This window comes from Tachyglossus aculeatus, chromosome 3, assembly GCF_015852505.1.
Source record: "Tachyglossus aculeatus isolate mTacAcu1 chromosome 3, mTacAcu1.pri, whole genome shotgun sequence".
NCBI classification, from domain to species: Eukaryota; Metazoa; Chordata; class Mammalia; order Monotremata; family Tachyglossidae; genus Tachyglossus; species Tachyglossus aculeatus.
Genome location: NC_052068.1, coordinates 10,547,968 through 10,561,990, shown reverse-complemented (window position 1 = coordinate 10,561,990; position 14,023 = coordinate 10,547,968). Strand labels below are relative to the sequence as shown.

Here is a 14,023-nt window from a genome sequence, read left to right as displayed (position 1 = left end):
AATCTGTTTTGATTTAGAACCCAAATCCACCTTCCACATCAAGCCATAAAATGTTAAAATCTATGGTCTGTACAGTACCCTTAACCACACTGCTCATTTAAATCAGACTTGACATCTAGTCAAGAAGGTATATGATAAATCATACCTGATTACATTCACGATCTAGCAGAGGCATCTTCATCAGAGTTGGCATTAAATGAATATGAAAAACATAGTCACTTTCCTCACTTTTAGACAGCAAAAGTAGCGTTTCTCTATAGAGTTTACAGTATCCACCAATTACCTCACAAGCAACCATTTCTTAGGCAAATGTCACCATGAAGAATAAGCAAGTGAAAACAAAGGTTACACCACAAAGCAGAGTAGAAAGATTGGACAGTTAGCTCAACCTCCCTCCCCCCCCCCCTCCCCCGCCCCAAATTCTCTCTTTAATGCACCCAAGCCTATTTAAATGTTTGCACCTTGCATCTAGATGAGGCCGCTCCTAAACACCACCTGATCAACTTCACTGCTTTAAAAATCAGGACCCTTCCAAAGCACAGGTGAATACCCTGCCCCCCAGAAATGGAGCAATGCATTTCTCCACCATACTAAGCACTCAGTATGGTGCTCCACACACAGTAAGGGCTCAGTAAATATGATTGAATGAATGAATACTAATTCTTCCAACCGACTTCATTTTCTCTTATGCTCCAGGTTTTCAAATACTTATTCTGGGGAAGAATTTAGGGCAGGAGTGCTAGTGTTAGTCTGGATCCCGTGAAACCGGTGCAATTAGCAATAATGTATGCTAATGTATGCAAATTATACTAAATAGACCATAAGGGAACCCTTTATACATTTCTTTAACCTTGCTTCATTTATGTGCACCTGGGGGTTCCTCTTGGAAAAAAAATGTCACAAGCTTAACCTTTGGTTTAACCTAAATCACTGAGACTGACAAATCTAAGGATTAGAAAAATTGTTCTGGCAAAAGTGCAATTAACACAGTCCAACAGCACTTTGCAGTGATATAATAGGATTGCAGTCCTGAGTAAGGGAGGTTAGAAAATCACCGTGGATGTATTACACACAGGAAGTTAATGCCCTATTTACCAAGCTACCAAAGGAACTCTATTGTAAATCCACTTTCCGACCTCATGAAAAGTCAGTTTCAGCCTGCTCACTGCTCTAAGGAAAATGGGCTTACTGTCACAAAAGTTAGAAGCCCAGCAGAGTGATGTCATCATGGGGTCTAAACTGTCCATTTTTTTTCTCCAATTCATGAATTTTGCTTGAAAGGCAACAAACGGGTTAAGGTTCAGGATTTGTTGAATCCTGGAGGTTGGCTCGGATAGCTAAAAACAGCTCTTTATGATAAACTTGTTGCTATTGATGCCTGCTTGTTTTGTTTTGTTGTCTGCCTCCCCCTTCTAATAATAATAATAATGGCATTTATTAAGCACTTACTATGTGCAAAGCACTGTTCTAAGCAATGGGAAGGTTACAAGGTGATCAGATTTTCCCACGGGGGGCTCACAGTCTTAATCCCCTTTTTACAGATGAGGTAACTGAGGCCTAGAGAAGTGAAGTGACTTGCCCAAAGTCATACAGCTGACAAGTGGTGGAGCCGGAGTTTGAACCCATGACCTCTGACTCTAAAGCCCGTGTTCTTTCCACTGAGCCACGCTGCTTCTCCTAAACGGTGAGCCCATTGTTGGGCAAGGATTGTCTTTATCTGTTGCTGAATTGTACTTTCCAAGTGCTTAGTACAGTGCTCTGCACACAGTGCGTGCTCAGTAAATACGACTGATTGAATGAATGAATAAACTTGATGAGATCACCAAATGCTTCCACATTCCTGTTCAACTGTCTCTGACCCAATTTCTAGACTGTGAGCCCACTGTTGGGTACAGACCGTCTCTATATGTTGCCAACTTGTACTTCCCAAGCGCTTAGTAAAGTGCTCTACATACAGTAAGCGCTCAATAAATACGATTGAATGAATGAATGAATGAATTTGGGACTGGAACCAGTAACACCATAAGAAGCAGCATGGCTTAGTGGCTATTTATTTTATTTTGTTAGTATGTTTGGTTTTGTTCTCTGTCTCCCCCTTTTAGACTGTGAGCCCACTGTTGGGTAGGGACTGTCTCTATATGTTGCCAATTTGTACTTCTCAAGCGCTTAGTACAGTGCTCTGCACATAGTAAGCGCTCAATAAATACGATTGATGATGATGATGATGATGATGATAGAGCATGAGCCTGGGAGTCAGAAGGACCTGGGTTCTAATCCTGCCTCCACCACATCTGCTGTGTAACCTTGAGCAAGTCGCTTCTCTTCTCTGGGCCTCAGTTACCTCATCTATAAAATGGGGATTAAGAGTGTGAGTCCCATGTGGGAGAGGGACTATGTCTGATCTGGTTAACTTAAATCTACCTCAGTGCTTAGAACCTTGCTTGACACAAAGTAAGTGCTTAACAAGTACCATAATAACTTAGTGCTGGAAACATCACATCCCTTCAGGTTTCCTTTGCTAAACGTGTTTTTCTCAAACACCTGGCTCTTTTGCATAAGCATACAAGGGAGCATTCATACACTGAGATGCAACAGATAGAGGTTAATTAAGCAAGAGGATGCTCCATGAAGTGAATTTCTGTGTGATTACCATCCACCTCAGGTACATAGAGTCAAATTCTACCATTTGGTGACTAAGTCTCCGAGATGCGCAGAGAAATTCGTTCTTGGGGACTTTTAAATCCTATTCATTATCTCTATTTTCCATTTATGCAGATATGAAGGTTATCCAAACAAACTCATCCATGGCGTCGAGTTTCTAATATTAGTCTTTCAAAGCATTTCACCATCCCATTTTCCTTCTCTCCATTGTATCCAACACTTACCATCCAGTCTCATTCAAACCACAAGTGATTGCAGGGGGAGTGAGAGGGCCTTCCAGAGAAGATACATAAGTCATCGTCATCACCAAATCCCTATTTATCAGTCTGTTAATACTTTGATAGTGGCTGGAGAACATAATGATCAAATAAATTAAAGTGTGGTTGTAAAAATCAAGTACTATTTGGGAACAAACTCACTATCCCTATGAATTCTGGGCTACTGCCCTTCATCTTTTAAAATATGACATATTTTTCCACAGAGCAGCTACTATTCAGAAGAAGTTCAAGGTCTTTTTCCCTTCTCAACAGTCTTGTCTCTATACCAGGGGCAAAATTATGCAAATTAGCCAAGTTTCCTTGGCCATTATTGTATTGTACAATTGACCGGTGTTCTTAATAGAATGTTCAAACTTCAAGTAAAACAAGAGGGTTTTAACATTCAAAACAGCAATCCCACTTCTCCAAACTATAATTGCTTACCTTTAGGAAAGGGAAAATGAAGAAGTGAATGTAAATGTTATTTTTCTAGTTACTAAAGGAGATGACGATAATGCAGAAGTGGAGCATTTAAGTCTAGTTGGACATCAATCTCCAAATTCACAAGGTGACACCTTCATTAATCCATTTAAATATGGGTGAAATCCCCTGGTATCTGACCCCACAATGGCAATGCATTACATGGTCAGTTTTACTAGCCTCAGGGCAAGATTCTTGGCCATCTGAGAAATCTATTCTATTCATTTAATTTTGTTAATATGTTTTGTTTTGTTGTTTGTCTCCCCCTTCTAGACTGTGAGCCCATTGTTGGGTAGGGACCGTCTCTATATGTTGCCAACTTGTACTTCCCAAGCGCTTAGTATAGTGCTCTGCATACAGTAAGCACTCAATACGATTGAATGTGAATGAATGAATGAATACCATTTTACAGATACTTACTGCCACACTAGGCAACATAGAACATTAAAGCTCAGCTAGCCAGGATCCTGGAGTAGAATCCCTTTGGCACACCTGACCCATTTTCAGGCAGATATCTGATCAATGTAAATAATGTGACAGACAAAGAATTGCTGAGCCTTTCCCCTATTTGATCTTCAGATCCTCAGTGGTAAGTTTAGTTGCCTGCAGCTGTATTTCTTACTTCTAGAATTACTTAGTGTGGGGTGGAAAAAACGACCCTGTCATCTAATGAAAAGGAAGAAATTCGCTCCAGGACTTGTCTGCTGTGTGACCTTGGGCAAGTCATTTCTCTTCTTTGGGCCTCAGTTCCCTCATCTGTCAAATGGGGCCCCATGTGGGACAGGGACTTGAGTCCAACCTGATTAGTTTGTGTCTACCCCAGAGCATGGAGCAGTGCTTGGCACATAATAATAATAATGATGATGATGATGGCATTTATTAAGCACTTACAATGTGCAAAGCAAAGTTCTAAGCACTGGGGAGGTTACAAGGTGATCAGGTTATCCCACGGGGGGCTCACAGTCTTAATCCTCATTTTACAGATGAGGTAACTGAGGCACAGAGAAGTTAAGTGACTTGCCCAAAGTCACACAGCTGACAATTGGCAGAGCCGGGATTTGAACCCATGACCTCTGACTCCAAAGCCTGTGCTCTTTCCACTGAGCCACGCTGCTTCTCTGTTTCCATAGTAGACAATTAACAAATACCATCATTATTATTATTATTATTAGAAGAAGTAAAAGGCAATGATTGTCTAAAATGGATTCTGCTCCATCGCTTGGCTGATTGAACAAGGATGGGTGAGAAAACGTGCTGCCCTGTCATCGGTACGTACCAGATTTTTGGCGTCTAGATTTTGAGGCTCGTTTGCTTTCTGCCGCCCCAGCTTTTTCACGTAATTATAAACTTCTGAGCTGAAGCAATCGACTTCATAGAATGCACTGCCCCAGCCAGGGCTGCAGCTCTGAAACTCAGTCGGGTAGGGATGGGGAGAGTTTCTGTTTTCATCCGCCTCCATCATGGCCGTGGCTCCATCGTTTTCCACGTCCTCTTGGTCCAGCTCTGAGCCGAGACTGCGGCGACTCGGGGAGCAGATGTCATCTAGGGAATACGGCTCTTTATCTGGTCTTGTTTGCTGGGGTCGGAATCCAACCTCAAAGTTACTTTGTGAAAGGTCACTTGAATCCATTTCTGCAAATGACGGGGAAGGAGAAAGGGCTCTGTTGACATGGGCTGTGGTCACCCATCTCTCTTTTCCTGGAAAGAGAAGACGACATTTGTCATGTTCAACTGAAATGCCAGCAGTTCTCCAATCCGTTGTCAGACTAAATAATAATAATATAATAATGATAATAACTGTGGTATTTATTAAGCCCTTACTACGTGACAGACACTGTTCTGAGCCCTGGGGTGGACACAGGGCTCAGAGCTTAGAACAGTGCTCAGAGCTTAGAGCAGTGCTTGGCACATAGAAGCGCATAACAAATACCATCATTATTATACAAGCAAATTGGGTTGAACGCAGTCCCTGTCCCACATAGGGTTCACAGTCATAATAATAATGATGATGATAATAATAATAATAATGAATTTGTTAATAATAATAATAATGATGTACTTGTTAAGCACTTACTATGTGTCAAGCACTGTTCTAAGTGCTGGGACAGATGTGAGCTAATGAGGTTGGACACAGTCCCTATTCCACATGGGGCTCACAATCTTGGTCCCCATTTTGCAGATGAGGTAACTGAGGCACAGAGAAGTGAAGCGACTTGCCCAAGGTCACACAACAGACAAGTGGCAGAGATGAGATTAGAATCCAGGTCCACCTGACTCCCAGGTCTGTGCCCTACCCAATAGGACATTTTGTTCCTCACCGAAGGACTACCAAGTCCTTTCCATCGGCAGTTGCCATGACAACCTCTATCACTAGGAAGATTCAAACAACTTCTGGTTTCTAAGTCTCCTTTCTTAATTGGTGCCTCTGCCTGCTGGCATCCTATCACTGTCTTCCTGTTCCTGATATCGCCTGCTCTGAGGTGAAAAATAGGATTGTTTTCCATATCTATATATAAGCCTGTGGTCTACTTACTATGTGTGTCAAGCACAGTACTAAGCATTGGGGTAAGTATAGTATAAACAATGTCAAAAGAGCAACCATGAAATATTTTACATCTTAAAATTAATGGGAGAAATATCACCTGTAATTTTATTTTAATTTAGCTTAATTTAATTCATAGGCTGCCTTCTTCTAGAATCCCCTTAATTAATTATTTTAACCAAACATTAAACCTCTTGGGTGAAAAACCATACGCACCTACTGAATCTGCCCAAGTCACATGCAGACGTACTTACCTATTCCATCCTTTATCAGTTTCCTACCAGTTTGTAAACTGCCAGATTTCTTCATATTCTGAGTTGTCTGCTCCCACTGTGAGCCACACTTTTCACTTGCGCTGAAAATGAGAAATGATATTTCACACACCATCTTTTTTTAATACTTTGTAGAAACATGACCTCTCAGACATTTTTGACACCGTGGAACTACAACACCCTCCTCCTTTTAAACACTTCTCAGGCTTTGGTTTTGCAGACTTGGTGTTAGTTTGGTACTCTACCTGCCTCTGGCCGCACTTCATTCATTCAATCGTATTTATTGAGAGCTTACTACGTGCAGAGCACTGTACTAAGCACTTGAGCCCCCTCCTTTCTTCCCCCTCCTCCCCCTCCCCCCGCCTTACCTCCTTCCCCTCCCTGCAGCACCTGTATATATGTTTGTACAGATTTATTACTCTATTTTACTTGTACATATTTACTATTCTATTTATTTTATTTTGTTAATACGTTTTATTTTGTTGTCTGTCTCCCCCTTCTAGACTGTGAGCCTGTTGTTGGGTAGGGACCATCTCTATATGTTGCCAACTTGTACTTCCCAAGTGCTTAGTACAGTGCTCTGCACACAGTAAGCGCTCAATAAATACGATTGAATGAATGAATGAATGAAAGTACAAATTAGCAACAAATAGAGACAATTCCTGCTTATAATGGGCTCACAATCTAGAAGAGGGGAGACAGGCATCAAAACAAGCGCTGGGGTGAATACAGGCAAATCGAGTTGGACACAGTTCCTGTCCTACGAGGGGCTAATAAAAATAATAATGATGGCATTTGTTAAGTGCTTACTATGTGCAAAGCACTGTTCTAAGCGCTGGGAGGATACAAAGTGATGAGGTTGTCCCACATGGGGCTCACAGTCTTAATCCCCATTTTAAACATGAGGGAACTGAGGCCCAGAGAAGTGAGGTGACTTCCCCAAGGTCGCACAGCAGACAAGTGGTGGAAACGGGATTAGAACCCATGACCTTCTGACTCCAAGGTCCATGCTCACCCACTATACTATGCTGCTTCATGTGTCTGTTTATTGTTGTGTTCTACTCTCCCAAGTGCTTAGTACAGTGCTCTGCACACAGCAAGTGCTCAATAAGTATGATTGACTGATTTACTAATCTTTCAACTCTCGCATTCAAGCTACTGCTTCATCCTGCCATTTCTCTCTAAATAACATTTCCTGCCTCTGCTTGATCCTTTCCACTCGGTCTGCTGCCCCTTAGTCTAAGCTTTTGGACTAACAGAAGTACCATGGTCTAGTGAATAGAGCCCAGGCCTGGGAGTCAGAAGGTCATGGGTTCTAATCCCATCTGTGTCTCTTGTCTCTGTGGGACCTTGGGCAAGTCACTTAACGTCTCTGTGCCTCAGTCACCTCATCTGTAAAATGGAGATGGAGACTGTGAGTCCCACAGGGGACAAGGACTGTGTTCAAACCAATTTGCTTGTAACCACCCAGAGCTTAGTACAGTGCCTGGCACATAGTAAGCACTTAACAAATACCAAAATTATTAATTTTATTATATCATGACTGGATTCTTGTATCAGCCTCCTCGCTGGTCTCTCTGCCTCTAGCTTCTCCCTGTCCAGACTACAATATAAGCTGCTGTGCAGATCATTTTTGTGAAGCAACTCCCATCAATCAAATCATTCAGTGGTAATTACTGAGTCCTTACAGGGTGTAGAGCACTGTACTAAGCGCTAGGGAGAGTACAATACAATAGAGTATAAAACCTGCCAGTCTCACCTCCACAACAACGCCAAGATCCGCCCTTTCCTCTCCATCCAAACTGCTACCTTGCTGGTTCAATCTCTCATTCTGTCCCGACTGGATTAGTGCATAGGCCTCCTCTCTGATCTCCCATCCTCCTGTCTCTCCCCACTTCAGTCTATACTTCACACTGCTGCCCGCCCGGATTATCTTTGTCTCCCCCTTCCAGACTGTGAGCCCGTTGTTGGGTAGGGACTCTCTCTATATGTTGCTGACTTGTACTTTCCAAGTGCTTACTACAGTGCTCTGCACACAGTAAGCACTCAATAAATACGATTGAATGAATGAATTAATTAATACAATGAGAAGCAGCACGGCTAGTGGACAGAGCACAGGCCTGGAGTCAGAAGGACCTGGATTCTATTCCTGGCTCTGCCACTTGTCTGCTGTGTGACTCTGGGGAAGTCACTTCACTTCTCAGTTAACTCATCTATAAAAGATAATCAGGTTGGACACAGTCCCTGTTCCGCATAGGGCTCCCAGTCTTAATCCCCATTTTACACATGAGGTAACTGAGGCCCAGAGAAGTGATATGACTTGCCCACCGTCATGCAGCAGACAAGTGGCAGAGCCAGTCTTAGAACCCGGGCCTTCTGATTCCCAGGGAAGCAGCGTGGCTCAGTGGAAAGAGCCCGGGCTTGGGAGTCAGAGGTCATGGGTTCTAATCTCGGCTCCGCCGCTTGTGAGCTGTGTGACTTTGGGAAAGTCACTTAACTTCTCTGTGCCTCAGTTACCTCATCTGTAAAATGGGAATTAAGACTGTGAGCCCCACGTGGGACAACCTGATCACCTTGTATCCTCCCCAGCTCTTAGAACAGTGCTTTGCATATAGTAAGTGCTTAACAAATGCCATCACTATTATTCCCCCCCCGCCCTACCTCCTTCCCCTCCCCAAAGCACTTGTATATATTTGTACAGATTTATTACTCTATTTTACTTGTACATATTTACTATTCTATTTATTTTTGGTAATGATGTGCATATAGCTTTAATTCTATTTGTTCTGATGATTTTGGCACCTGTCTACATGTTTGGTTTTGTTGTCTGTCTCCCCCATCTAGCCTGTGAGTCTGTTGTTGGGTAGGAACCGTCTCTGTATGTTGTCGACTTGTACTTCCCAAGTGTTTAGTACAGTGCTCTGCACACAGTAAGCGCTCAATAAATACGATTGAATGAATGAATGAGTGAATTCCCAGGCCTGTACTCTTTCTACTAGGCTATGCTACTTCTCTAATACCTTCTTCTCTGCTTGTCTGATAGTCCATACCAATATGTACCCTAACTCACCACTTATGTTTATATAGTGGAGCCTATTTATTTTTTAAATATTTTTATGTCTGTCTCCTCCTCCTTCTCCTCCTCCTAAATAGGCATTCATTGCTGGTGTTCACTATTCACATCAAAAGACACTTTAGCTTTTATTTTAAAATACAAGCCTTAAAGAAGCATAGTGTAATGGATAGCGCATGGGCCTGGGAGGCAGAAGGTCATGAATTCTAATCCTGTCTCCACCACCTGTCTACTGTGTGACCTTGGGCAAGTCACTTCACTTCTCTGGGCCTCAGTTACCTCAACATGTAAAATGGGGACTGAGGAGGCTGTGAGCTCCAGGTAGAACAGGGACTGTGTCCAACCTGATTATCTTATACAGATGAGCTAACTGAGAGGTGAAGTGAATTGCCCAAGGTCACACCGCAGACAAGTGGCAGAGCCAGGATTAGAACCCAGGTCCTACTGATTCCAGGCCCGTGCTCTATCCACTGGGCCATGCTGCTTCTCATTGTATTGTACACTATTGTACATATGTGCGCAAACACACACACACACACACACACACACACACACACACACACACTGGCTGCTCAGTCACAGACACACACATTCACTGTCTGTTTGGACACACACACACACATACACAAAAACACGAGAAACAGCGTGGCTCAGGGGAAAGAGCCCGGGTTTGGGAGTCAGAGGTCATGGGTTCTAATCCCAGCTCCGCCATTTGTCAGCTGTGTGACTTTGGGCAAGTCACTTAACTTCTCTGAGCCTCGGTTCCCTTATCTGTAAAATGGGGATTAAGACTGTGAGCCCCACGTGGGACAACCTGATCACCTAGTTTGTATCCCCTCAGTGCTTAGAACAGTGCTTTGCACATAGTAAACGCTCAACAAATGCCATTATTATTATTATTATTATACATTCACCACCTGTTCAGTCACAAACATAGTAATAATAATAATAATAATAATAGCATTTATTAAGCACTTACTATGTGCAAAGCACTGTTCTAGACTGTGAGCCCGCTGTTGTGTAGGGACCGTCTCTATATGTTGCCAACTTGTTCTTCTCAAGCACTTAGTACAGTGCTCTGCACACAGTAAGCGCTCAATAAATACGATTGAATGAATGAATGAATGTTCTAAGCACTTGGGAGGTTACAAGGTGATCAGGTTGTCTCACGGGGGGCTCACAGTTTTAATCCACATTTTACAGATGAGAGAACTGAGGCACAGAGAAGTTAAGTGACTTGCCCAAAGTCACATAGCTGACAGTTAGCAGAGCCAGGACTTGAACCCTTAACCTCTGACTCCAAAGCCCTTGCTTTTTCCTCTGAGCCAGGCTGCTTTTCTCTCTGCCCACTCACTGCATACCCACTCACTGCCTGTTCAGTCACAAACACACACCCACACCCAAACACGGTTGAATTTCTCTGCCCATGGTATCTTCTCGAAGAACACAGGATAATACTATCTCCACCATTGAGGCAGCAGTAGCCTAGTTGACAACCCTGGCAGAGGTTGATGGTTCTCTGTGGGATAAGCCAACAGTGAAATGCGCAGCCATAAAAATAAGTAGGTTGGACATTTGCAGGGTGGAATTCGGGGGTCATTAATCCCCAAAGTTCTCTCAGCAGAGGACTCACAGATCCAAGATCCAGAAAGGGCACTGCTGTTTTTCACCAGAGCTACACTGGAGGGATTTGGGACTTGACAAGGAATAGTTCTAGGGGGAAGAGACCGAGGGGAAGGGACTCAATCACTCAGTAGTATCGATTGAGCTCTTACTGTGTGCAGAGCACTGTAGCAAGCACACAGGAGAAGCAGCATGGCTCTGTGGAAAGAGCACAGGCTTTGGAGTCAGAAGTCATGGGTTCAAATCCCAGCTCCACCAATTGTCAGCTGTGTGACTTTGGGCAAGTCACTTAACTTCTCTGTGCCTCAGTTCCCTTATCTGTAAAATGGGGATTAAGAGTGTGAGCCCCACGTGGGACAACCTGATTACCTTGTATCCCCCCAGTGTTTAGAACAGTGCTTTGCACATAGTAAGTGCTTGACAAATACCATCATCATCATTATTATTATAGGAGAGAAAAACTGAGCTAGAAGACAAGATTCCTGCCCTCAAGGGGCTTACCGTCTTTTCCTTTTCCCCACTTTCCTTTTCAGCCCCAATGTGGAGGCTGTCGTTGAAGGTGTCTGTGCAGATGATTAAGACATCCCATGCAGGCAATTGTTAAAACATGGTGAGGCAAGAAATTACTCAAGTCCAGAGAGAGAAAATGAGAGAGAGCAAGAGAGAGAGAGAGAGAGAGAGAGAGAGAGAGAGAGAGAGAGAGAGAGAGAGAGAGAGAGAGAGAGAGAGAGAAAGGGAGAAGGAGAGAGGGAGGGAGGGAGAAAGGGAGAGAGAGAGAGGGAAAGGGAGAAAGACAGAGGAGAAAGAGACAGAGAAAGAGAGACAGAGAGAAAGAGAAAGGGAGAAGGTATAGAGGGAGGGAGAGGGAGGGAGGGAGAGAGAGAGAGAAGGAAAGAGACAGAGAGAGAAAGAGAGAAAGGGAGAAAGACAGAGAAGGAGGGAGGGAGAGAGGGAGAGAAAGAGAGGGAAAGGGAGAAAGAGAGAGAGAGAGAGAGAGAGAGAGAGAGAGAGAGAGAGAGAGAGAGAGAGAGAGAGAGAGAGAGAGAGAGAGAGAGAGAGAGAAGCAGCGTGGCCTAGTGGATAGAGCTGGGGCCTGAGAGTCAGAAGAAGGACCTGGGTTCTAGTCCCGGCTTTGCCACTTGTCAGCTGAGTGACCTTGGGCAAGTTACTATACTTCTCTATGCCTCAGTTCCCTCATCAAAAAAATGGGGATTAAGATTGTGAGCCCCATGTGGGAAAGGGACTGTGTCCAACCGGATTTACTTGTATCCACCTGAGTGCTTAGTACAGTGCCTGGCACATAGTAAGCACAAACAAATGCTACTACTATTATTATTATTAGGTGAGTGTGTATGTGAGTACTTGCATGTGTATGTATATGTGTGAGGGTGTGTATGAGTAGGAGACAGACAGTAATACAAATAAATAAAATGACAGATGTGTACATAAGTGCTGTGGGGCTGGGAGGGGGGAAGAACAAAGAGCAAGTCAGGGTGATGCAGAAAGGAGTGGTAGATAAAGAACGGTGGGGCTCTTAGTCTGGGTAGGCCTCTTGGAGGAGATTCATTCATTCAATCGTATTTATTGAGTGCTTACTGTGTGCAGAGCACTGTACTAAGCGCTTGGGAAGTACAAGTCAACAACATATAGAGACGGTTCCTACCCAACAACGGGCTCTCAGTAAGACTTTGAAGGGGGGAAGAGTGATTGGTGGATTTGAGGAGGGAGGGCATTCCAGGCCAGAGGCAGGACATGGGCCAGGGCTTGGCAGTGATACAGGTGAGATAGAGGAACAATGAGAAGGTTAGCAACAGAGAAGCAGAGTGTGCGGGCTGGGTTCCAACTCACTCCCAGGGTTAGGAGGAAGCGGGGCAGCTGTTCTCTCCTGCATCTATTCTCATCGTGGGCAGGGAAAGCATCTGTCTATTGTCCTATCCCAAGCACTTAGCACAGTGCTCTGTACACAGTAAGTGCTCAATAAATTCCATTGAATGAATGAATGAATGAATGAATGAATGCTTGCTCCCTAACGACTTTAAAACTTGAGTCCCAAGAACAATAGCATCACTTACCTGAGGGGTGAGGAAGTCTTTCCGTTCACAACATCGAAGAGATTCTGCAGCAATTTCTCATCCCAGTAAAGGTCACAAAACTTCTCGGATATTGCACCACAGAAAGTGGCGTAGGTGAGGTCTTTCAGGCCAAAAATGTATTCCCCTTGACAAGAAAAAGCGAATAAGAAAGATGAAGTGGTTGGAGGAAAATGGACTCTGGGATGAATTTGTCACTGAATAAACTACTAGCCTGGAGTCATAGAATAGGAACGTGAGTGAAGCAGATGGAGGTTGTGAGGAGTTCTTCTCTGGGTGGGAGGGAGGTTGGTTAAATCATTTCTGGAGGCTGCAGTTGGAAACCAAAGTTTTGTACATTGGGCAAGAGTGCTATTCTGTGCCTCACTATTCTCCTGTCCCGAGTACCTCCCTCTCTCCTCCTTGTGGCTTCTCTGGGGTGGAGGAGAAGAAGCAGACTGTAGACTGAAAGCACTAGACTGTTAAGTTCCTTATGGGAAGGGAATTCATTCATTCAATCATATTTATTGAGCACTTACTGTGTGCAAAGCACTGAACTAAGCGCTTAGGAGAGTACAATATAAAAACAGACACATTCCTGCCCACAATGAGCTCACAGTCTAAAGGGGGGAGACAGACATTAATATAAATACATAAATAAATTACAGATATATATATATATATATAGATTTATGCATATGTGCTGTGGGGTTAGGAGGGTGGATGAATGAAGGAGCAAGTAAGAGTGGTGCAGAAAGGAGTGGGAGAAGAGGAGAGGAGGGCTTAGTCAGGGAAGGCTTCTTGGAGGAGATGCACCTTCAATAAGGTTTTGAAGTGAGGGAGAGCAATTATCTAATATGAGGAGGGAGGGGGCTTCAGGCCAGAGGTAGGATGTGGGCAAGAGGTGGAAAGCTAGATAGACAAGATCAAGGTACAGTGAGAAGGTTAGTGTTAGAGGAACAAAATGTGGACACATGGTATTCTCCCAAGTGTTTAGTTCAGTTCTCTGCACGTAGTAAGTTCTTAATAAATACTATAGATTAATT

The 14,023-nt window shown here is 43.7% G+C and overlaps 1 protein-coding gene across 1 annotated transcript in view; it reads right to left on the bottom strand.

The window, feature by feature from the left end:
- The window catches only part of KNDC1 (kinase non-catalytic C-lobe domain containing 1), a 185,183-nt gene that overhangs the window by 62,192 nt on the left and 108,968 nt on the right, over positions 1-14,023 (bottom strand). Inside the window, exons 15-18 of the mRNA XM_038744041.1 lie at positions 12,981-13,125; positions 6,195-6,295; positions 4,675-5,096; positions 146-175 (exon numbers count right to left, since the gene is read on the bottom strand). Coding sequence (XP_038599969.1) covers positions 146-175; positions 4,675-5,096; positions 6,195-6,295; positions 12,981-13,125 — 698 coding nt within the window. The remainder of the gene's footprint in view (positions 1-145; positions 176-4,674; positions 5,097-6,194; positions 6,296-12,980; positions 13,126-14,023) is intronic.